Source organism: Mycteria americana, chromosome Z, assembly GCF_035582795.1.
Source record: "Mycteria americana isolate JAX WOST 10 ecotype Jacksonville Zoo and Gardens chromosome Z, USCA_MyAme_1.0, whole genome shotgun sequence".
In the NCBI taxonomy this organism is placed as follows: domain Eukaryota; kingdom Metazoa; phylum Chordata; class Aves; order Ciconiiformes; family Ciconiidae; genus Mycteria; species Mycteria americana.
The window spans coordinates 72019501-72046341 of record NC_134396.1 but is presented as its reverse complement, the minus strand read 5'-3'; the positions used below and the strand labels follow the sequence as shown (position 1 = coordinate 72046341).

The following is a 26841-nucleotide window of genomic DNA, read 5'->3' as shown; positions in this document are numbered from 1 at the left end:
CAAGGCTTGAAAGAGGAAGGTGGAGGGGAGACATGAAAGATGATACGATTGTGTCCATCTCTTGTCCCTAGTACATCCAGAGTAAAAGTAGGCTCACACATACTTCTGCAGTGGTGAGAGACCACCACAGCGGCTGTAACTTATGGTAGCTTGTCTACGATGCGTGAATGAGTGTCAGAATACTGACCTAGGCTGAAATTGCCCAGCCTCATCTGTAAGGCAGAGACTTACAGAGTCTAACAGAGATACAACACAAATATTCTGTTTTCATGGCTTTTTGGTAGCACTTATTGAAAATGTTGTATTCTCCTTAAAGGCAATTCTATCCTCAGTTCATTTATAATCCCATTTATTTCAGGAGAATCACTTCCAGTCACAAAACTGTAAACTCCAGAGCAGTATGAACTCTTACCTAAGTATCAGTTTCTTTGTAAGTGTAACATGGACCAAAGTTGAAGTCAGTCACAGTGCTTGTCTTAGGACAGTCAAAAGGCACGTACAACATGTATAGCCCTCAGTTTCTAAAAGAAGAATAGAGTCAGGCAACAAAAAGTGCACTTTTCCATGGGGCTTAAGTATTTCAATAACTAACTTTGCAATAGCTTCTAAACCTCTAAGGCAACTACTTGCCAGCACATACACTGTTTACCTCATAACCTGTGACAAGACCACTTTGACACTGGTGCAGGACCAGTATTTGTTCTTGCAAATAATTCATCTCCTCTCCCTGTTTGGAACATTATAAACTATTCTGACACTTCTGCCTCAAGTTGCCAGCAAAGAGAAGGTTATATTGCCTTGGGTCCTTTAATATGCAATCATTTCCTCACTTGCAAACCCAGTCCAAATACAATACATAAATCTTTTATCAGGATAGGTGGTCTTAACTGGGGAAAATGTATCTTCTACATGCAATGAATTACACATAAAGCCACTGTAAATCTCCTAAGGGAAAGATGGGGTTTTAGCAACCTCACAAATTTGCATTACATGTTGCTACCACAGCCACCTTCTCCTCTCCTCCAAGACCGTGGCTGTGTCCAAGCCTAGTGAAGTGCCCAGCTGCTTAGTCCTATATAGAAAGCTCTGTAGGAGCAGCGTTCCCTGATCGCTAATGGGAATTGGTGTGCTCGGTCAGCTTGAGTTTCTTTGCTCCTTTTTGACTGCAACGCTGTGCTTCCCGTTGTCTAGCCAGTTCCCCCTGCAGCATCGGGCCGCTACATTTGTATGTTAATAGACAGCTTCACTGTGAGGTCTGTTATAGGAAGCTAGCGAGGTTTTAAACACCATGACAATTTAAAAAAAATCTACTTTCAGTAAGAGCTTGATAAGGCAGCCATCTATGATGCAAAAAGATAATGGGACAGGAAATGAAAAGGAGAATTTTTAAATGTGTAATAGTGATCACAGAGATCTGACAAGCAAGCTAAGGGAAACTGATGTACAGCAGTGGACCACTTGCTATCAACTTGCCTCAAAACTTAGTGGATCTAAAACTGAGAAACCAAACGAACTTGAGACTTGAAAACATAATTTCAGATATTCCTTTTTTCCAATACCATGGTGATAAGCCAAGTATTAAAGGCTTACTGTATAAAGGTGGAATAAGGGTCAAAATGCCTCTCCTTATCAGTCCCTTACCTACATTTCAAAAATACAGAAGGAAGAAATGATTAAATGTGTAAGTTAAAAACAAAGCTATACAGACAATGCTAGCTGAGATTATGTGAAACACAGGGGAAATAACAAACCAATTTCTATCCTAGAATCGAAATCAAGTCTCACTAAAGTCCCTGGGAACCTTTTTAAGGGGCCCTGAAGATTAAACTTTTAGAATTGAGGATCTGCTAAGAAACTGCAGATAGCAGTAAACTCCCTCACCCTGACAAGGGGGAAACACAAGCATGGTCCAGCGTTTCCCCATCTGCAGGGAAGAGATCCATGTAGCCAAACAGCTTGTTCACTGTGTGACTGGACTCCGCAATCCAGCATCTGATTACAAGGCATGTGGACAGGTCTTTACAGAACCTGGGGGAGAGAAGAGAGGCTGCAGAACATGCTAGCCTAAAGAAGAGCACAATGAAGGAATGTATTGAAACATTTTTACGTTAAAGCGTTGGGAATATAGAATCCAGAGCACTGTTGTAGCCTCCGCTGAAACGCCTGCAGTTGGTTACTAGAGGGAGAGTGAATTAGTTGCAAGGTACTGCTGTATTGAGGAAAGTTTAAATTTAGGAACAAGGGATTCTTTTATTTTTTGTTGAACGCTCTCCACCTTCATCAGGAGGAAGCAAAATTATAGGCAATGATAGATGAGATGGTTGTAGCACATACCAGCTGAGAAACAACCGGTGAGTATGAGGAACAGACGATGAAGCCTGTTAGATCTATTAGAAAGGGGAGTAAAGCTATGTCCTAAGGAAATCAGGCAGCTATGGTAGAGAGGATGTTATGATGCCTTGGAGAGATCCAAAGGGGAATTAAGGCGATCCTGTATGAAACTCTGTGGGAATGGATAAAATCTGAGTGCCATGCATGCAGCTGCATACATGCTGTCTGCATGTTACACACCACTTGGAAACAGGTGGAGATTTTTTTCCTGCTGCTGGGGACAGGGGAGGGAAAGCTACAGCTTCTCATCCTGCTGGCTTGCTGGACGTAACACAATGTCAGACTAAACGTATCACTGGCCATGGGCTTGAGCTTACTTTTAAGACTTAATTGCTTCTGAAAAAAAAAAAGTGTCAAAGGCTTACACAGCTTTAGTTTGCAAATTTAATTAAAGGATTAGCCAATTTTTTTTTCCTGTGTGGAAGCTATTAAGAATAGGAACTTGCATAGAAGATCAGCTCATTTAATATAGCTACTTGTTGCATTTATACAGTCTTTGCTAAGTAAAGTACTGCAAATAGAGCACAGTATTTTACTTCATACAGAAATACTTTCACAGTGAGCCACAATGAAATGAGATTAACTTGAAGTGTGCATAAAACATAACCAAGGAGAATATAAACAGCACAGATGCCAACCAGCTGGGAAGAGGGTGGTCTCACTGGACACCATGCTGCTTGCAATGTGACAGTCTAATAGCTGGGAATATTCTTGGACTGCACAGAAAAGCCATCTCAGTGTACCTTGGTGTTGTGTACTTAGCATTATTAAAACTTATTTGAGATCAGTCTTGAAAAAATCTGAATTACAAGTCATATCACTCCCTGGCGATGCACTTTTTAAGTCAGGGTAGGCTGACTTAAATCAAGACAAAAATGCTGTTTCAGGGCCTTCTCCTGAAGTATCCCCCCCTACTCCCCCCTTTGATTGCTCTGACTGAAGCACTTGTTTTTCCAGTGGTTGCGAGTGAGATGTTTTAGGCACACAGGGGGGCTGACAAGCTGCCTGAGTTAGCACATCTAAGCAGAGATCTAAGGAACGATCTTTAGCCTTCTCACTGCAAAACAAATATTTGCCTCGCGTATCCCATCTGCGGTTTTGTCCCCCATGGTGGATCAACTCGGTCTAAGCAGAGAACAGACCTTTCCCCTCTCCCTTCCTCCCCGGCAGTGGGAATCTCAGCTGACTAAACAACCCAGCCCTCCGAGGGCGCAAGCCTGGTCCCTCTGCCCTGCTGGATCCCGCAGGCTGACCATGCCATGTCCAGGGAGGAACAGCGTTCCCCCCCGGCTCTCCTTCTCCTCCTACGAGTGATGTGGTCCAGCCAGAGGACCAGGGCCCTGGGGGAGGTTGAGGGAGATGGTCCCGCACAGCCGTGTAAAGGCAACCGCCAGCCCACCACCCTGACAAACCTTCCAGCAAAGGGAGGTCCTGCATGGTAAGTTCAGTGATACTTGCCTCTAGTGATTAGCGTCATGGCGCTGTGATTTTTTTCCCCCCCTCTGAACGAGAAGAACTATAAATATGTGCTCAATACAATACATGAGATATTCTGAAATGCTCTAAGATGATAGTCAATTTCTAATGCTTTATGCAGAGAAGAATATGCAAAGAAATATTTCAATATGTAGGCAGAAGGAAAAGCTCAGTACTTGACTGAAACTTTTATTTTGTGTTACATAAGAGTGAGATAATTATATCTAGTAATCTTCCTGGTATTCAGGACACTCTGAGTTTTAAGTCACCCTAGATATTTGGATTATTATAAGTAAAAAGCAACACTGATTTCTACTTCCTTATTGCAGACTGTGTATTTAAAATTTGTCCTGTATTGTTTTCCAATCCCTTCTTTCCTGGGAATCACCCTGTTTCTTATAGCATATTGTAAAATCATAAATACTGACTGCTGGGGGCGAAAAAAAAGGTTAAAACCCCATGAAAATCATAAGTATAAGTATTTTTCATGATTATTACTAGGTGCAGCTACCAGTATTTTAAATAAAAATCACCTTATAATACCTGCAAAAATACTTTTACTTACAAGCAAACATTTGGAAGGAGGGCAGTGAAAATGTTATTAGAGATTCCTTGCAAGTTCAAAAGAACATAAATATTTGAAAACTATACCTCTTAATGAAAATTATTTTACATATATATATTTAAAAGACTGGCTAACTTCTGTATTTCAGGGCTAAACTTTGTTGTCTGCTGACCCTGTGTGGGGCTGAGGATGGGGCAAGAATTCCTTCTCCTTCCCGAGTGATGAAAACACCAGTCATGCCTGTGACCCACAAAGTGGACCGGGGCCATCCTTACCTCCCTGCCCTCCCCCACAGGGCAGTGGGCTAGTTAGGTGACAAACTGGATTCATGTGCTGGCTAGTAAGTACCAACTGATGAAAGGCTGCTGTTCAAAAAAAGCAGCAGTGCTTCCTGCCCTAGACTTAGTTCATCCTCCACAAGCTGTGGTTGCAACGACACGCATCCCATGACCAGACACCACCTCCATCTCCCCATGACTACTTTGGGCAAGATGCTCTTGATGACTCTTCCAAAGGAAGGACAACCATACGTAGACTGAGTGCTGAACATCCAGGGCAACAGCGCAAGGGCTCACTGCAGAATTCAGCCTCAGGCAAACTCTCTTAATCTTCCATGCTACACCTGCTGGCTAGCAAGACTGCAGCCAAAATATCCATCAAACTGGTGCCTGCTCGCTCTCTAACAAATCCTGACACCATGTAGGAGGAAACCATCCTGTTTCCTAATGCCATTATTCTTAGAACAGCTAATTATTCTTAGATTTCTATATCTGGATTTATCTTGTTCAGCCTTCATTTCCTCTGAATAGTATCTTAGGCACTGCCATCCTTTTCTCTAAGGCTCACTTATGACTTAAACCAGGTTAGTCTCAGACGAATACACCATTTCACAGTTAACAGCATGGCCTGCAAGGACTCTCATCTTACAAAACAAGATGACTGTTTCATAAATTGGTTTCTTAAGGTTCTTAAATTAAGAAAACACCCTTTGCTTTCTACTTGTCTCTACAGCTAGGCAAGGAGAAAAATCTATAATGTAATTAAGGAAGTCATCAAGCTTGGTGCATCTGTAGCTGAAGAAGAAGAAACTGATCTACCATTTCAAGCAAGGGGAGGATTTCCATGTCAAATGTGCTTAGCCATGTACAATGACAAATGTAGCATTGTTAAGGTAAGCAGAGTTCTATAATTTTGGCAAGAGTATTATTAGTACAGGACTCTACCAAGCTGGGCAAATTCATGGCTTCCCCTATATAGAGCTACAAAACAAGAACAGTCAACAACACTGGACTGATGCAGGTCGCAGACCAAGTAAGTGGTCTCAGAACTGAACCCCATGTTTACCTACCAGCTGGATTTTCAATCCTGAATACATCCTTGTTCAGCCGTAAATCCCTTCTTGGGCTCTGGCTGTATGCTTTTTTAAAATTCCTGATTCAGATCAGCGGAATGCAAATTTGTCCCCTAGAACTGAATTTCGATTTAACAAACATTTGACTTGGATTTGATTGCCAGAGATTTTGCAGGGAGATGGAGGGAAGCTTTGCAAACAGATGGGAAAATTTTGCTGAGATGGTAAATTTCACCTTGCTATGGCCTTTGTGTTCAGGAACAATTAAAAGGTGATGAGAACCATCCACTCCATTCATATGCTGTAAAATCGGAAAGGGGGAAAAGAGACAGGCAGCTCAGACTTACTTTTCAGATTGCTGTCCAAGACTTGCGGTACTGGTGCCAGGATTTTGGAGGAGATGACAATGGCCACCTGGGGTGAGACCTGGGGAGGAGGCCCTCCAATAACCATTCTGAAGTGTGATCCAGATTCTGGACCACAGTCCTACTTCTCTCGGTGCAACGCAATCTACCAAACCTCTATTTCCCTATAACGCATGCATTTATGTCAGAACTACTGAGAAGTTAAAATAATTGAATTCTCACTAAATTTTACATATAGTAGAAATATTTGGATAATTTACTTTCACACAGATTTCAATAGATAAACATTACTTTCATTGCAGTGAACAGACTTATTGCAATACCTGACTCAGCTGACGTTTCAGTGATCTTTAAATTCATTTATACACGTTGTAAACTTATGTGGTAGGTAAATTCATGTCATTTCTATAAATACTTCTGGAAAACTTTGCAATACAAAGAAAAATCCTCTTGAGAATTACTTCAGTGAAAGATGTTGTATGCCAGTAAGAAAGGTAATTGCTACTGGTAATGTATTTTACTTTGCGTATTCTATAATAACATTCTTATATAACCAAATACAAAAAGGCAGTGACAGTGTATCCAGCCCTCTCTCTCCTTCTCTTCCATCAAAATGGTCTACCAGTTTTTGATGCTAACCTGTGGCACTGTGATTTCTAAAGGCAGTATGTTCAAGACAAGATGCACAAAGGCATTAAAATTTTTATGTTAAGAGCAAGGAAGAGAGAACGATCACTTAAGAAAGTGACAAATACCATCTTTAAAAAAAATGGATAAATGCCATAAAGTGCAAAAGTCTTTCAAGGAGACTGTACCTTTATGTATAGCACAAAGCTGTATTTTTCACATCAATATTAAATTTTAATGATGCCAATAACATGCTGGCACAGGCAGTAGGAGCCAATACTGTATTCAGGTTTCCAAAAATATTAGTATTTAGACAAAAATTTAGACATCCCTTTCTTGAAGGTAAACTCAAGACTAGCATAAATTCCCGCTACAACCAAGGACCATCTAAGTATGGGTCACTCTTCTTTAACCTTATAGCCGTCAGAATGCAGGATCAAACTTGCTGACTCAGCACACAATTTTATTACTCTGGTTTAAAAATAGGGCACATCCCCAAGATCATACCACTACCAAAACTGTACTTCAAATTGTCTTTAAGATGAAGCTTAGTGCGCTGGAATTAAAAAGAAAAGAAGGCAGGGGGAGGGGGGTGGGGGGGAAGGCGATGGAAAACACAAGACCAGCTTCTCATCTTTCTGTCTCTTAGAAGGACTCCTGCTATGACAGACACAAAAGTCTCAACTTACCACAGCAAAAGAAATGAAAAAACACTCCTATAAAATTAATGCCTTTCCCTGTTTTCCAGCATGTCTTTGTTTCTTCATATCCCTCTCGCACTTTATGCTACCAAAGGCCAAGGAATGTCTGTCTGGTTGCCTGTCTAGACTACACCTAACCTCATGCTCTGCAAACATATGCAAGTGAGCTCTGAACTCATCACAGCCCAGACTGATCACCCTCACGTGGCACTCACTCCGCTAATGAGCGTGGCTGCTCCATGTCAGCAGAACAAGGTCTAGATAAATCTCCACTGTACTGTGTGGTTCATTACGAATGTACCCTAAACACATCTAATAATAGTATGCATCTCCTTATAGTGCATTCTCAAATGGTCATAACTTTTAACGTATCTGCTAGGAATTATAATAATCAGCAGTGAATAAAACAGTAGCTTTAATAATTAGCTTGCACATCTAGAAGAAACCTTATTGGGATAGCAAGATAACCTCCGTTGTTGAACTGAGCAGGGCTAAAATCAAAAGTGATTTCCAACATGATCACAGACATTAAGAGAAAAGCCTGCTGTAATTGCTTTGTACTTGATAGTATGAGCAGGTCAATAATACCATGTCCATTTCGCCATTCTGAATTGTATTTCTTCAGTTTTTCAGACTGCATCCAGGTGTTTTGTTCTTGTCAGAGCATAGTCTGAATGCTCCCATGAGGGCAAAGAGAGTCTCACTAAAAGCACATTTAGCACATATGGGAATTTAGTAATGGCTCATTTGTTCTCTTTGAAGACTATGGTCAGAGATCCAATGCACTGAATCTGTGTGCATTAATAATGGAGTATTACATTCATTGTGCTGCACAATGTGTGGCATAGACAAACACACACGTGTAACCACACCTTGAAAGACTAGTTTTCTTCTTCAGCTCTTCCAGTTTAGATAAATATACTGCAAACTCTGGAAGGAGATGCTCATATTGATTGCTCCTATTTGAGTAGCAGACAAACTATTTGTTTAAATGATGCTTTGTCACCTGAAGAACCTGGAAAAAAGTCTTTGGTGAAGGTTAGCAATTGTTTATCACAGGTAAAAAAATTACACCCTTTTCTGCACTATATTGGAAAGTCTAATTCAATCACCTGCAACGACATTATTTCATAATCATCTGACATGCATTATTTTGCAAAAAAATCCCTCATTTACGGAAAAAATTAGAAAGGTTCAGCTGTCTCAAAGATTACAAAACCTCATTTTATTCTTTTCCTTATAGCAAAATCAAGATGATATTTTATTTCACTTCTTTCCACTTAAAATATTTTTTTTTTAAATTCAACAAACTATTTGCCAACATTTAAGTATGTGAACATCATTGTCCATTTTCATAGCAAGATATTTCAGCTGGTTATGTTTATAAAGGAAAACCAATTTGGATATCACATTCCCATTTGAAATTTGAACTTGATAACTGCAAATAAAAAAAAATTAAAAAACATTTCGTTTTTTCCCAGCTTTACACTGCATTTGACAGAGCACTGGGGATGCCAGTTGCATAGTTTGAATTGCCTTTTTCAGCTTATCTTAAAATACTCCAGCATTATTTAGAGTAAGTCTTTCTTCAGACCATGCCAGAGAGGGCCAAGATCAGGAGAAAAGCTGAAGCTGAAAAGGAAGCAGGTGTGCATGAGAGTGAAGAAGAGGGAAAACAAAACACAGTCAATACATGTTTTGTTCTGCTGCTTTGAAAACTACTAGTTGCACCATCACCAATCTCATCAGTAGAAATGAAACTCTCCTATCCAGCCACATAACACACACTTTCTTAAATTCACTGTGCACATAAAATTTAGGGGGTGCTTTACAAAACCAGTGAATTTTAAATGCATTAATACTAGAACAAAAAAAAGTATCTTTATGGTATTAATTCTTACTGATTACACAGCAGTATAGCACAGTCAAGACTCAGCTACAGTTTCCCAACACAGAGGAATATTTCTTTAGAAATTGAAGTACAATAAAGTTAAAAGACATTATTTTATTTATAAAAGATTTACCTAATAATTTACCAACATAATTTTTCATGTTTTCTAAACATATTAGAAAGTAAATCCAATGCCAGTAGACATTTTGCAATTAAGGAAAAGGGTAGAAACCATTTCAGGGAAGGAACGTGGAGTGAGAAAACAACATACAATCAGGAAGTGGATGTGGGGCATCATATCACAATGCAGCATCTCATCTCTCAAAAGGCAGAAAAGTCAACTTAATGCACCTAGAACTACACCCTGATAGAATCTATTAGTCTCCAGACCTATATTTTGCATCTCCAGTATTTTCCATCTTTAAGCATGATTTGAGGATTAAAAACTGTCTTTTCTTTCATCTTCAGGTTCACACATTATTTTCCATTTTTGTAGTTCCTGAGAATCATTTATCTTCCATACTTCAGCAAAGGACTTTAGCTTTTTTCTGGGGGGGAGGAAAAAAAAATTCAATCAAAATACGGACACATTTTTAAATTAAGTGCATCAAACCTTGAAAGCCCTACAGTCATCTGCAAAATTTTATACAGTCAAAAATAACAGTTTGCATAGCTCAAAACGTTATGTGATCAATTGGTTAACATTTTCGGTTACCATTTTGCAACATATGTATTCCAGCTCCAGTCAACAATTTAATTTTATAACTAACTTGCAGTACCAGAAGCACTGACAAGATTAAATAAAACAGTGAGCAAGAGTAAACCATTAAAGGAAATAAATAGTATTGTAGTTTGCACAGTTTAATATTCAGCATTCAGTTCCTACAAATTTGCACTGGTAGAATCAAAGAGATAATGCATTTTCAAAATAAATGAGTACACACACCCTTCCTATTTTATTTTTAATATTTTTTGATTTAAGAAGGACTCATAAGAGCTGTGACAAATAACAACAAGACATTTAAAATGGTTTAACACACATTCCTGACGACAAAGATGTCAAGACTGGATGGAATTACCCAGTGGATTTTCTTAAATAATATGAAAGTGATTTAAAAAAAATAAGACAAGGCAGCTGGCCTGTGGGTATTGTGACAGCACAAGTATACTGCTATGAACAGGTCTGAGTTTGATTCCCAAGATCATGATAATTTTTATTTTCTACCACAGATATACCATACCCATTTTTAAATTTGTTAATGTCTCTTTTGGGGAGAAGGTAGAGAAGAATACTTTGACATTTACATCACATCATGGCAATAAGTGAAAATAAACAGTAATATACAAAAGAAAAGATTTCTACAATGACCTACATAGGAGAACTGGAAAAATGAAGAATTACATAAAACAATAATTTATGCACTGTGAAATCATCAGACACATTTGATTTTTTAATTATTTTTCATGGACTTGAGATCCAGGTTTATATAGATGCATGAAGTTCCCTCCAAAGTGCATGCAAGAGGTCTACAGTGAAGGAATAACCTGGTACAGGTCAAACCTGATGAATTAGCAAATTCTGTGTGGTGTGTGTCCCTTGTCCCTGACCCCCTACATAGCACTGTCTCTCATTAAAGGGGGAGGCAAAAGTGTCAAACTTCAGATGGGGTAGGCTGGTCTGGCAGGCAGGGCTGCAGTCTCAAGGTTACCTTTACTCTACCAACTGCTGCCAAAATCAAGGGCCCCCTCCTCTTCTTGCTCCCACCCTTTCCTTCTTCAGGCAGTAATGCCTGTTCACATGTAACATCAGGAAATTGAACTTGCGTGATATCAACTGGAGAAAGAATGACTTTTCAGCTGGATCAGATCCCTGACCTGGCCTGTTTTGTGGTCATGCAAAAACGAGCACTAGCACCATGGAGAAAAGGTCCAGGGAGCACCTCCTCCAGCAGCAGCCTGCAGGAGATGGGCTTGGGGGAGCCTGCTCCAGCTGGTCCCTCCCTGGTACGTACGCTGGTGTAGCTCAGGTGGCAGCAGTCTGCAGTGAAGTGTGCCCTTCTGGGGCTTCCAGCCTTAGTGATAAGTCAGGAGAAAGGACTCATCACCGCTTTAGATTAAGTATTTACTATTTTTCACTTTAAGAACACAAGCAAATTACATACCAAAAGCTAAAATACAGATGGTAGCTTAGATATTCAAAAGCTGATAAATGGGACACAATTAACTCCTACAATTAGGATTGCTCAGTCAGCCCCCACTCTACCCTCTATGGGCACTGTAAATCAGTCTTCTAACGACATCATCACATACTATTTCTACTGCTCATAGGTTTTGTATGCAATTAAGTCCCTTGTTAGCAATGGAGACATGATAGAACTCTCTTTGTGCCCTGTCCAAGTAATACTCTAGCACGATTTTCATAGAACAAAGGAAGACAGACCAGAGGGACACATGATGTTATTTTGCATCTTAATTTTATTACACAGCAACTCTGGCCTTCCAGCTCATACTCTCACCTTTCTGAACAACAATTTTTCTTGATTTTGGAACCCTATGTATCCTACAACAACAGAGTTAAGACACTGCTAGTAATTTGTTGGTTTACTCTTGTCAATTATGGACTATTATTTCCAATTAACATAAGCTACCACATTATTTTTCCAATAAACTGTCAGGTATCTTCTTTTGCTTTCTTAAAAGGGGATAAAAACTGGTGTTAAGCGCTAAGCACTGTTAAGTTTCAAAAGAACTGCTTGCACCTACAAATAATTAGTACTTAAAATTTTCCCACATGAAATTATTCTGTCAGGATTAGTTATGGCCATCAGGCAACAAAGATCTTGATTTGTTATATTCCTAAAGGGCTATTTGAATTTTGCTGATAGGACTGCCACTGAAAATAGTAACAACAAAAAACTCAGTGGAAATGAATATGAATACTAGCACATATTTATCTCTAAACTATGTACAAAATGTTACAGGTTTCATAAAGGTGATGCTATTTGATACACATGGGAATTTTCATAACTAGTCTAATATGTAAGGTACATATGACCCTAAATGAAAATTGGTTATCAGAAAAATATTAAAAACCCCAGACTTTCAGTAAAATTTTGTGTGTTGGGGGGGGGGGGGGGGCAGTCAAAATACATTACAAATATATATTTTTAAGTTAAACCAGAAGAATATCTGCATTCCCTTCTACACTATAATATGCAAATACAATTTCAAGCTCCAAAGTGAATAATATACTTTCTAAATTAAATCTATTGATATTTTCACTATCACTGGTGAGAACAGAAGTAGGTATTAGAAGACAGTATAACTGTCATTATACAGCGTTTTCTGGTTTTTCAACAGTATAACTGTTTTAAGTTCGTCTTCATGAAAACAGTTAAAATACATACCTGGAAGCAGAAGTTTGCTGGTATTTGCCACAAGAAAATAAAAAATAGTTTATTCCTAATGTTAACTCAATGTGCATTTAGTTTTTTCCAATCTTGTTTCAGAGGGCAGCAATTGACCTCTGACATAATAGCAAACTATAAAATCTAAAGCTTTGAAATGGATAGCACAATTTCCTAAATATTTTTTTCAAAGTTCTGTTTCACTGTCTCTTCCTTGAAGGGTAGGAGGATATCTGAAGTAGCTCTTACTGTTCTTTTTAATGCACATTGTGTGAAATGCTCTTTGATTCAGAGCTGAAGTTTCATTGAGGGGGGAGGAGGCGGGGGGGAATCACAATTGTTCTGACCTTTTCATATTCACTATTCTCTCCAACTCCTTTGATTTGTGAGCTGCCTTCTTCAAGATTTCTTCAGGAATATCTGCCAGTTTGGCAACATTTAGCCCATAACTCCTCGCAGAGATTCCTTTAGTTATTTGATAAAGGAAAGTGATAAATTCAGGATTCTCTTCATCTTCAGATCCTAAAAAAAATAAAACCAAAATCAAAACCTCCTCTATTGTGTTAATAAAATGTAGTACACCAAAGACTGAAATGGCAAAGAGACTGTGGTCTCATTATCATTCATGCTTCCTGTATGATTTATTCCATTGAAGAAATAGGAAAGAAAAATGTTTCCTTGAGACCACACATTTTACCTACCCATTGTGAGACTGAAAAAACTCTTTAATATACTTTTACCTGGTGTCTTATTTAAGTAGACTGGTTTGTGTGTGTGTAGAACTTAGAATCTTTGTATGTCAAATTGATTAGTTATGCGGTAACTGGGATATTCCATCTCACGTCTGCTAAGTAATGACAGAATAAGGGAAGTGTCAGTAATCCCACAGTCAAGAAGTCTGTAACTACAGCACAACAAAAAGTTTGCTGCTTACCAGGAGGCTAGGAGCCATAGAAAATGCTTAGGAAAAACCAAAGGTTAGGATGGTAGATTTTCTGCTAGGGATTCTTTCTATTCCATGACAATAAGATGGAAACATAAGAGCCATCATTACAAGTCTGATGACTCCTTCCTCCTCCTCTTTAGACATCCTTGTTGCATCTCTGCACAATCCAGGCTTTGGGTAAAGAGTAGAAAAACTATGGTGTCATTCACTGCCATTCATTGTTCTGTCTTAAAAATGCAGGTTTTTGGAAACAATGGAGATTTCCATAAATGCTGATGACTCAAGCTAATTTGACCTGAGTGATCCAAGCCAAAGACTGGAAAAAAACCATGCCATAAAACTCACCTTGAATAAAACAATTAAAATGTTAAGACAACAGGTGCTAAAGCTACAGGCAGAGTAAGAAACGCAGATGTGTTGCTGCTCACAGGCTGTGATACTACACCTATTGTGCTTTCTGTAGCAAAACAGTGAAGACTACATATGGCCTGAAGGTTCATGTCAATTAACACTGAAAATAGAAATGCTCAAGCAGCACAGTGAAACATAAAGTATAGGGCTTCATGGACACAACAGTTAAAGAATAGTAAGTATTGAACATTGATAACCTCTCAATTGTCTGAGAGTATGAGAGATCAACAGTTCAATTAATGAACTGTGTGAGAAAGGGACATGCTGATGCTCAGGAGAGTGATGCTGTTAATTAGGAACATCAGCGTGGCTAGGTAGTGCTCACCTAAACACAACATTACTTTGAACTACTTGTCCTCAAAGTTAACACATATTTCGGGGATCCCTGCTTTTAATATTAAACAGAATACAAAAGCCAAAGTCTCCCTCCAGCCAAACCCTAAATTTTTAAACTAACTCTCCGAAAGTAATTTTTAAAGTGATAGATTATATATTTAAACACATTATTTAGTGGCAAATACTAAAGCACCCTGTCCCGATTAGTTTACAATGTAAGCAGATAATACCATATTAAGAATGAATTAAGGGGAAGGTTAATGGCAAATACCATGTCAATTCTTAAAAAAATTCTAGGAATCATTCAGGGAACAGGCCATTACTAGGCAAAGTAAGAAAACCAGAATAAGAGCAGAATTGTCAGGCACCTGATTAAACCTGATACATCAAGAAAAAAAAATCAAAGCAGTTTGTATGGAGGGAAATCCTGCATCACAAATCTGTTGTAAGTTCGGAAGCCATGTGAGTAAGAGAGATCCAGTGGATAAACCCTATGTGGATTTTCAAAAGGCTTTTGACAAGACCCCTGCATCAAATGGTCTTCTGAAAACTAAGCAGCCATAACCTAAAAGGAAGGCCTTTGCATTTGTCAATAATTGGTTAAAAGATAGGAAACAGATGGTAACAGTCAGTTCTCACCATGAAGGGTGATCATCACTGCAGTTTGACAGAGATGCTTGACATACTCATTGTCAAACAAGAAAAAGGGCTAAGCAGTAAGCTGACAAACTTTACTGAAACTACTAATTCAGAACAACAGTGACAAGAAGAAACGCTGTAACTCTTCTGCCTGGTAAGAACAGAACTGAATGGGATTATGATAAGCAATCTACAAAATTAGGCATGGCATAGAGAGGATGAATAGAGATTATTCCTCTGCCTCTTCTAATTCAAGAACTGGGACCATCAAGTGAAGCTACATGTTGTTTCAAGAGTTTCAAAACAAATAAGAGGAGGTGGTTCTTCACACAATGCAGTGTTAAATTTTGGAGCTCCTTGACGCAGTAGGATGAAGATGCTAAAAGTACACAAGGATACTCAGGATACATAGACAACCTCGTTGAAATGAAATCCATTGCAGATACTAAAAACCAGAAAACACATCTACCTCTTGAACCTCGCTAAACAGCAAATGTTTGCAGACAGTGAGATCTTCTAGAGAAAGAGTTGCCATATGTTTGATCCCTAATCCCTCCTCCCTAATCCTTTGTATTTGGCTACTGTGAGAAGCTAGATACTGGGCTGGGTGAATCTTTTATCTGACCTAGCTCAGTCATCCTTACATTAAATGTGAAAGAGAAATGGTTGTTCAGTTTTCAAGCCCCACAAAATGTGTGTATAGGCTGATACTCTAGTGAGTTTGGATGTATCACTTTCATGTCAAGGTTTCAATTACAGTAACAATTTTACAATTTCTGTCTATACCTACAGTGCCAAATATCAGATGGATTTATACTGTACCTTTTTGTTCAGCACTTTCCTCCTCATTGACCAAGAAAGCCATGTGGTAATTACCAACTTTTTCTGGATACACCTTCTCTAGCTCACAAACTGAGGGATAATGAGTGACGAACAGTGTCAGCGACTCCACCTACAACAATGAAATAGGACACATAAGGGTATCCTTTATCCATACGCCTTTGCTCTGAGTTTAGACATGCCACATTTCTACAAGGAAATACACACCATGTCAAAGTCAGTCTACCATAGTACAGGTTGAAAAAGCATTCACAAGCACGTGTCAGATCAAACACTTACATCTCTAATAAAATGTTCGAGTGTAGCATAAGCAATAGCGATTCCATCATGTGTGCTCGTTCCTCTTCCCAACTCATCCAAAATTACTAGTGATCTTGAAGTTGCTTTTCTTATTATCTCAGCAGTATCTGTCAGTTCTTCCATAAAGGTACTTTGACCTTTGTAGATGTTGTCTGCTGCACCCATTCTGCATTGATATACAAAACAGATGAATTTAGTTCAAATAAATGCCAGATAACACTGAAAAAAAAAATCATGATAATGAAACCATTTTGTTCTAAATCTCTTGTTGCTGCTCCAAGCAGAGCAGAAAAACCCAGGCAGAACATTCACCTTCCCGAACAAGCTCCCGCTTAGGACAAAAAGCAACAGCACATGGTGCAGATGTGAAGGTACTCTAAAAGACTGAAAAGTCCAGAGGGAACTCCTCATGTACCATTAAATAAGGGCTTGCATGCATTCCCCAAGAGAACAGGGTATAAAGACCCTCTGGGCATCTGGGGGAGGTTAGACTGTAGTGACAGCAGAGGATTTTTCTGGGCCATCAGTAATCTAGTCTCAAGGTAAATCCATAGACAGAAATGTCAGCATCCTGTGTCAACTACAGGAATTGGGGGAAGAAGAGGAGGTAGAGAAGGGGGTATTTCTTAGCATGCAATTCTTCCACCTTGACAAACTGTACAAGGCGGCCTGCTCTTCCCTTAAAAAGGACCCTGGGAATTCAGAGCAGTCAGCTCACTAGAAGGATTCCAGCAAAGGTGGCTGTGAAAAAGAACTTGACTTTTTTTGTTTTAGTTCGAACATCTAATTTGTATGTTTTTTAAATGCTAACAACACCTGAAAGTATCAGACATTAGAATTTCCATGTAGAGATAGAGTGGACACTCAAGTGACCAGGTATTTGTGCATCCAGATACAGCAGTTAGTTCCTCCAGGCAGTAACAAAATAACAATTATTTCCCCTAATTACACAGGTACACAATCTTACTAGCACGCTTAAATGTGATTTTAGGAGAATGTCTTCTCTCCTCATCCTTTTACATAACTGTCCTTGAACTTACTGGTCTCCATGCAGGTGAGCTTCTCCTCTGCTCCACACACACACACTCACACAGATTATTTCATGTTTCATACAAGTCTTTTAGCAGTGGTTCAGATTCATGCAACCTTCAATCCTCAAATTCTATCTCAAATTGTGAAACTGCAGTTTTCAGCTCAGAAACCTGTTGGTAATTCACTGTATTTCTCTTCTTCTGCAGCTTTCCTTACCTATTCAATTAATACACTTTCTACCTGGAAGAAAGAACATTACCTTTTTCCATATATGCTTTTCAGTTACATTAATCACATTACAATATTACTTCTGAGATAGGTTATCACTAGCAAGCCACTGAGTAGGGCTGTAAAAGTGGATTTGTTCACTCTCATAAGCCAATAATACAGTTACAAACAAGCCACACTGATTCAAGGCAAACTGACTCATGGGCTTAGCATATTACATTTTCAAATATAACAGCTGGCCACAACAGTATTTAAAGCCAATCAAAACTTTTAAAGAGAATCCCAATATAGCTTTTTTCACCTCTCAGTCTTTTGCTGCATCTCTCTCTAATATAATTGCTTCTGTTGCCTACAGAAGCACTAGCAAGGTGCTCATCATTTTACGAGGATCTTATGATTGTCAAGAGTAATTGACTACCAATACCAAAAACTAGCAGGTTGGACCCAGTACAACTATGATTTCTATATATCCTCTGGTTCCTGCCCTGGAAATTGGTATGGTGGCATGCATAAGTTCACAATACGCAAATCTTCAATTACAAATGAACTAATTGTGGTTAGAGATTGGCATTATGATGCAATGAGCAAACTGAATGTTTTTATTTCATTGAATATGTGCTTACATACACACACAGTAGATATACTCCCACATACTCCAGAACAAAGGTGATTTTGCACATAAGCTAATTAAACTTTACATTAATTTCACTGAATTAAATACATAGTTCAGGATACTGAGGCATTGTGAAATTAACATCTTATTAAGCCACTTACTGCTGTAATCCTTTTAAATGCTGGGTTAAGAACTATGAACATACTACTCAATTTCTCACAGTGCCCCCAACACCCTCCAGCCCCTTTCCTAGCTTGGTTCAGCCATCATGTAAAATCAAACAATCGCCCTTTATTGCAATATTGCACAGATCTACAGAGAACAATATAATTTAGATCTATTTTTAATACCATTAACGACAAATAAGTTCACCAGAACGACAAATACTTTTTATGTCCAAACAACCTCTGGCTCCATAACGGGTAACTTTAACCTTAGTTTCCAACCCTAGGATTATTAGTATTATTATTTTACCATTTTTATTTGGCTTTTCATTACAGAGACAGCATCTAACAGGCTGTCTGTTCTGCACCTATGATGATTACACTAAGAGTTCTCAGTTCTATTTTTCTCTTGGATTGCATCATTTCCACAGAGCCCTCAAAATAATTTAGTAATTTTGTATCTAATTTGCATTCACGAAAATAATTTTCAGAACTTCCTCACTAAATGCTCAAGATACAAACAGAAATTAGTATTATATTTCTCTGTTGTTAACAACAGCTGCAAAAGAAGCCTTTCTTTTCAGCATCTTAAAACATTAAAATCCAACTCAGGCTTATCTACAGATTAAAAAACCCATGTACTTTTAAATGACATAGAAACTCTTAAATGTCATCCTTTGAAAAAGGGTAAAATTGTTCTTTCTGCCTCTGTCCTTGACACCAGAAGAATCATACTTGTTTTTTAAACTTACGTGATAAGTAGTATTATCCCAGAAACAAGTAAGAGTAACTATTTTAATGTGGATGATTGCATTTATAAAACTAACAGTTAATATGCAGCAAGGCATTGCTCCCTAACTGTATGCTATATTATTCCTGATACAATGAAGTTTTTGAGTCAAAACACCTATTGCTTAATTCTTTTTCTTCAAGTTTAAAACAGTTGTAATAAATCCCACTAAACTTCTACAAGATTTAGTCGCTTTGAACTTACATTTTAATGTAGCTTGCCTCCTAAATGTTTTTATACATCAAAACATTAAAGTTTTTCCTATAATATTCAACAGAATCCAGATGATTTTACCCTTGTTAGCAGCTACTCTATAGGTAATACCTGGGATGCTATCCTTATGAATTGTTACAGTAAAAATGCTAAAAGAAATGTTACAGATACTCAGCCTTAATGTTGCCAGCACTTAAACGGGTCTTTTTGTTTGACTTTTTTTTGTTTTTACACATGGTCGTAACAAAGTCTCCAAGACTTACTTTCTCTAGAAAGCTGCCTACAATGGGATAGTATATTTTTCTAACTTTTATATGTACACAAAAATAACCATTTGATTACATTAATATGTGAAGAGGTATGAGTCGTCCCTGAGTGACGTAGACATGTTATGCACTACCCAAATTTTCTTTTCTTCCCTCTCTTAATTTAAAATACAACAATAAAAAAAGTGCCCAGGAAAAAAGGTTACAACAGAATAAGTCAGTCACAAAAGCAAACCATTAGAGTAAGAACAATGTCACACAGCTTCACCAGCTCTGTTCATCTGTTTGTTAAAACACCAGCTGCTGGAAGTAGTGACACAGTTAATATGAAAACTTCCATTTCTACTATGGAATTTCTAATGTCTACATTCAGAAAGATTGCTGCATTCTGCCCACGAGGAGTGTGCAGACATCCAATGTGAAGAGTGCCTCTTTAGTGCTGGCAAGAGATCCATCACTCCTCAGCAAATGCAATTTGGCTGGAAACCACTTGTCATAATGTCTCTTTGACAGCCAACCAAATTTCATAAAATTAAAAGCTCTTCGTCTTATAATGTTCAACACATTTATTATGTAAAGAAAAAAAAAGAGGAGGCATTATCTCTTTTCAGTGCTAGGCTTCAAGTGGTAAAGATTCCTGTCTATAACCTCAGAAGAAACAACAGGGAGGCAATGTTTTAATAAATTAATTTTTGGAGGATAAGTTAAATGATATGCAGCAGTAGCTAGCTTTATGTAAAGCAGCTAGCAGTACATGCTTAACCTGTATGTGACCCCTTAGAGAAAAAGATACAGATTTCCTTATTCTGCACTAGCACCATTCAAATGGCTGTTTTTTTAACCTGCTCTCCTGAGTCAATACATGCACACAGTCCTGACCTTTTCCAATGCAAGTGCTCATCATCCTGGGAAGTTATCCTATGATATTTTATCCTATAAGTCTCTATAAATGTTGGGAATTACTTTAATGATAGAAGCTATGATACCACTCAGAAACCACTAGAATTAAATAGCATAACATTTTTCCTTGCATCTCAAGAATTTTTATGTAGTCAGTATCCATTTAAACTTGCTCTCAACAGGCACGAGCTAATATTGCTAAACTGTGTGGCCCTGAAAGTTACTTCAAAGTCTGCTGCTTTCAAGCTTTTGATCAGCTAGACACGTCTGAGGGCTTTGACAACCATCCATGAAAAATTTCTATGGAAGGAGGAAATTTAAACTGAGGCCACTGAGATCTTCTTGGAGCTCCTTCTCTCAGCATCCTGTTATTATTGGTCCCAAAAACCCAAAGTGTCCTGGAGAAGGGGATAGACTTGCAGGCTTGATGACTAACAGTGGCATAAATCAACAGAATAACCCTAGACATTGTTTTGGAGTGGAGCAGAGAGGCCCCCAGAGAACTGCAGCTGCTCTATGCTAGCAGTCTAGGGGTGAAAGTGACAACGTGTAGGTTAAAACAGAAATTGCCCTAGTATGACAGAAGGCAGTGAAAAAAATGAATTTCCCAAGCAGAAAAATGAATCTGAAATCCAGAAGCTTCTAGTTAAGGCTTTTTCCATGCTATCTTTCAAAAGAAGTTACCCAACACGCTGTTAGCTGGTTTGGTTATAAAATTAAGAGTACTGTGTGGACCTCAGGTATTTTATTATTCTTTTATGCTAGTGTAAATCCCTCTGTCGTGGTTTCACTGCTTTTCAAAATGACCAAGCAGCCCAAGAGCTCCCAGTGGTAACAAACAGCAACTACACAACACTGAACAAATCCTAGAAAACAAGACTGCAAAACCATTTCCTAAAGCCTTATTTTCATACAGTTGTCAACATCCTGATGCTATTTATTAATTCCTAGTTTATAAAATACTTATTGCTGAAAAAACCCACTTAAATGAAATTTAAGATTTTTCACCTTGATTTCAGAAACATGCACTTGACTTCAAAAGTTCATCTAAAATACTTACTGGAGAAATGAAATCTAGTGCCTGTTACAGAAGAATAAACCTATGAGTATAGAGTCTCTACACATTGCCTTTGCGGTTTTCAAGAGAAGGCATTCAGGTTTCCAACTATGGTTTGTCTTCCCAGGGATCAGAATTCAAGGCAGACTTCACCTCAGAATGTACTCATAGTCAAATTATTTATTCATCAAGAACAATGAATATTAAAGGAAAATTACTCTTTTCTCTGAGAATATCTTCTCTGAGAATATTTTCTCTGAGAATATAAGGTGTAGAATACCGTTCTCTCAACACCAACAACAAAAACACTCCTTCTGTGATTCAAAGAGAATACTAAGGAAAAACACAAATAAAAAACTCGTAACTTGACTTTACAATTCCACTTGCTCCCTCTCACACAAACCCTTCAAAATGTCATTTCAAAGATCACTGTATTTGAAGAGGAGTTATTTAAATTAAAATAACTAGTTTACAGAAAGAAAGGATTAGATGGGGTCTTGCCTTGCAGTTTATCCCATTTCTTGCGTGGGACCGTTCTCTACAACATGCTTTTGATCAACACTGTATAGTTAATATTTTTTTAGAAGATCTCATAACAACTGTTTTGTATCCTTTTATTTTTTGCAGAAAACACTCTTCCCAGCTGAAGTTTCATGTGGTCTCTGCAGAAAGCAAATGGTCGCAAAAGAATGAGTATTAACTGAGGATGATGTTTATGAGAACAGAAAAACTTGATATTGATCCTGACATGAATGGAAGAACACAAGCACAATTTCATTTCAACACCTAGGTAAATCTTCTCCCATTGAACCAGGTTATTGACTTTCTTTTAAGCACCTAGCAAACAACACTTATTGGACTTCACAGGTTAAAAATTAAAAGTAGTTTGCACATTGGTCTGCCAAGAAAATGAAAACAGGCATCCTAAATGGAGGACTGGCAGGTTGACTACTGCATGTCCTCTCCTACTGCGGTCCCAAGAATCCCAACACCTTTAACCAGAACAATCATTCAGTTTTGCCCACAAAAGCAATTTGAAACTCTGCATATTTTAGAAACACTCTGACTGCTAATCAGAATTTGGGCTAAAAGTAGCCCAACTTGGATATTATAACTTCTGGCTACTTTCCACATACAATGAAAATTTATCAAGTAATTCTTTAGAAGATAGCATCTGCAAATTTATAACAGTTCACTGGTAAGAAACTAATGCTTCACACTCCCCCACAGAATACTGGTAAATCATTTACTTCATTTCCATCAAGCTCTTACTGATTCACACCAAAAACTGACAAGAAGGAAAATAATTTACAGAAACTGCAATTACAGAATTTTAAAAAATAACTCTTATCCTGCGTATGACAGAAAGCATTACTATCAGGATAGTTATTTTTGCATTATTCATGGGCAACTTCTAAGAAGTAAATGTCTGCAAAGTTACGTGGACAATGATGATTGGAAATCAGAAGATGCTCATGATACTAACCTATTCACAGTCAACATGCACACATGTGCTCAACAATTTCTACAACTGCTTATTTGCAAATTTTAAATGAAGAAATACTGATGGTATGTTACCCAGTTTAGAAGAACAGTTGTTGAAAAGCCTGACAGAATGCATTATACATTCAATGTAAAATACGTTTTTACCTTGTAAATTATTGTAGACATATGATATTCTAGACATAGGATATGTAGACATATGATAGTCACTGAGAAATTAATGAAACTAGTAAAACCTAAGACTACTAGGGATACATACTTTGCATTATCCTGGAAAGAAAAGCAAGTCTAAAGTGATTTTAATACTCAGTTTCATAGCACTTTTTACCTTTTTTTTTTCCTTTTCCATATCACTAGGTAATTGAAATAGCCAGAACAAGTCATCACTTAAATCCTCATTACCTTATGGACCTGGCCATCAGAGGCATGCTGCACACACTAGCACCCCAGTATATTAAAAGAAACGTATCTAACAGGATTAGCTTTCAAGATGTGAACTGCATTGATTTTTTTGCTGAAAGCCAGAGGAAAGAAAAACATCCGTGGATGGCAGTGAACATTCCATATTTTAAAAGCTTCACCTCAACTGACAGAAGAGGTAGGATTGAGTTCAGACGACAAAGTACCAGTCTAGTCAATACAGTCACTGAGTGACAAGAAGTTACCAATATCCTCTCATTCCTAACGCTTTATAAAGCATAGAAATTCAATTGTTCTTCCAAAAGCTTATGCTACATTACCTAGTGAAGAACACCTGAGAAAGTCCTTTTCTGAAATTCAGCAATGATACGCTCAGTAATATGAGAACTCCTTAAAAATACTGGTCACCTCGCGCAAATACATCATCCACTGTTAATAAATAATCCAGCAGATTTCTGGTTAATTTTAAAATTTTCCATTGTATTTTAAAACTGGATTTGCTCAAGTCTAAGTTCCACTTTCTCCACCCCATGTTACTCACAACCTACAGCAGCTGGCTCTCAGGGCACAAGGGCTGAGCCCTTGGAGAAGTGGGGTGTCTGGCAGCAGAACAAGGACACAACAGTAATAGCTTAAATTCCACGTTCAAACATGCAAACGATTTTATACCTAATGTATCAATGGATTGCTTTCAACAGGTTCATCAGCTTTTACATTTACTCAAACACGGAACTAAGCATTTCTTTTTCTTGCCCTCAGTGAGGAAGCTATGATTCGTTCCTGTACAGAGGTACCAAACTGAGGTTTTATTGCAGCTTCTCCTTCTGCCTGAGATCTGCCAGTGCAAGCAGTGCATACCAGAAGGCCAATACTAGATGGAGAAGTTTATGAAGGCTCCATTAAGCGACTGGAACTCCAGAAACATGCTTCTACCCCGATTTCTCTGCAGGAAACCATTAACACTGTGCAAATGTTATTGATGGTCACGAGAAATAACAGATTAAGAGTACAATCATTTTGCTGAAGGGTAAATTATAAGCATAGATATTCAAATTAGGGTGTTTATTTGCAAGCCATCAATATTAGCCTGAAGAAGCTGAAAAAATGAAGACAGAAAAACCCAACCCTAAAATATGCACAGGTTTACACCTACTACTCTCAGATTCCAGCAAGGGAACTCAAGGTAATTAAGTTAATGTGCATATGTAGCTGAAGGATTGAGGCCAAGGGGGGATTAAAAAGCAGAAACTATAGCAACAGACTAGGGACAATAGCTGAAGCATTCAGCGCAAGTGAACTTTTCCCCTTTAAACCTGTGGACGCTACAGAAAATCCAATTCAAATTGTGACTAGGTTAAATCATAGCATGGAAGGGTTTTAGAAAGGTAAATACCACCATTCAAGGTAAGAGTTTCAACTTTACTGTAAAAGAGCTGTTCAGCTTTGCAGGCAAATTCCCCCCCCGCCATGGGGAAAGCCTTTCAATCCCTTTCAGGAATCCTGCAATATGCAGCCGAAACTGTTTGATAAATCTCACTGTATATATAAATAACTGTCTTTCATTGACTTAAATGAATTTTCAAGCCTGATTTAAACCCCTGCAAACAAAACAGTTGTTTGTATTTACAGATTTTATCAAATGCCATGTATTTAAACCAAAGACTGTTTTGTTAAATATTATATTATTATATGTATATGAGATATAAACCTAACACTGCAGATGCATGTTACTGTGAAAGGAACAGGCATGAAGCTAAATTAGCTACAAATACATGCATAGTACAGCTTAATTTATTTTTACAGAGCTACAGAACACTGTCAGAAATAGTTACAGTTCAAATGTAGTGATACGTCCAAGACATAACTTTTCTAGAAAAACAGAACAAAATAATTTCAATTTAACAACACCAACTACAACTTTTACTTAGTCTCTTCTTCTTCAAAGAGAAGATCTCCACATGATAGAAAATAGGTGCAATGAATTTAATGCACCACCCTTTTTTTCCCCTGAAAGCTGGGAATAATTTACCCCAGAGGTGTAATTATATGACTGTAAGCATAAATGAAAGGCTTAAGTAATTTTTGTTATTCTGGCAATAAACACAAATACAATTAAGCAAGAACAAAACGAAATAAATTACTCTGCCATAAAGAAGTAACATTTCTGAAAATTACTTTTGGATTCTTGACAACTAACAAGCTCTGTTTGTCTGACTGTCATTGTTGCTTTCCAGAGCAATACAAACAACACTTGTTTAGCATATCAGTATATAAAATTCTTGTGTGGACCTGCCAGTCATTTGGGATGGCTTTGAAAGTAGGGAACAGTTCCCTACTTTCTGCACAATACATAAATTAATGTGTATGGCAAAACCAGTAAGCATTACTACATATATATAGAATAAACAAAGATGTGAAAAAAGTACCTTTCCTTTTAAATTTTCTGACCCTTATCTTTCAGAGTCCAACTGCACAGGAAAATTGAGAGAATCTAGGTTTTGTTCAAAGGAAAATTTGAATGACTTTAAATTTAAACATTTATTTTCAGGTGTAAAAAAAATTTTAAAAAAGAAAGAAGAAGGAAAAAATCCAACAAGGCATCAACCACTTTTGGCCAAAACAAGGTAACATACAGACAAGTTGCTCTGCTGAGATAAACTCCTCCACAGTTTCTATTCAGCATGCAATCTCCTAGTGATTTCTGTATTACACGGGATGCCTGCAGACTGCCCTGCCAAACTCTGCTGTCACCTCAAGACTAGAATTTTGTAGCCTAGATTTTTATGATAAAGGTATGAAGAAGCTGACTAGCTGAATCTTCATGCCACGTTTTGTGATTTAAGTGATATTTCTAGGACAGACAGGAAGACTAATCTTCATAATCCTATACTGTCAGCCTCAAAGAAATCAATAAAGCTTAATAAACCAATAAATGGAGGCAAGGAATTTTTTAGTTTGGTAACTGGCCTTTTGAGTTAAGAACAAAGTTCGCATGTGACATAAAAACGAGAGGCTATATCCTATTCTGGCAAAACACTGAAGAGTTTGTCAGAAAGGCCAACAACTTATTATTGCTAAGTATGTGAATGCACAAAACCTATGCCAGTCCAGCCCCATGATCCGACTAATTTTGGAGGCTGTGGCAAGCACAAGGATTCTAAAAGAAACACAGAAATCCTGAAATGGTAATGATGCAGTAACCTGAGGGAAATAATTTTCAGTAGATTAAAAAAAAAGATAAAAAAAAGTCATGATTATGTAATCTCTCATGTATAATTCCAAGTATAGTATATTTTGTTTAAGATTTATTACAGAACAAAATCAATGCAGACCCCCTCAAGGGGTGAAAAGCAATACCCTCATACTCCACTCATAGAATTAAGGACTAACAATAAGATGGGACAGGGCC

The 26841-nt window shown here is 37.8% G+C and overlaps 1 protein-coding gene across 1 annotated transcript in view; it reads right to left on the bottom strand.

The window, feature by feature from the left end:
* Positions 1 to 7957: 7957 nt before the first annotated feature.
* The window catches only part of MSH3 (mutS homolog 3), a 121911-nt gene continuing 103027 nt past the window's right edge, over positions 7958 to 26841 (bottom strand). The window contains exons 21-24 of the mRNA XM_075526557.1: positions 16226 to 16412; positions 15929 to 16058; positions 13122 to 13296; positions 7958 to 9915 (exon numbers count right to left, since the gene is read on the bottom strand). Coding sequence (XP_075382672.1) covers positions 9807 to 9915; positions 13122 to 13296; positions 15929 to 16058; positions 16226 to 16412 — 601 coding nt within the window. The 3' untranslated portion in view covers positions 7958 to 9806. The remainder of the gene's footprint in view (positions 9916 to 13121; positions 13297 to 15928; positions 16059 to 16225; positions 16413 to 26841) is intronic.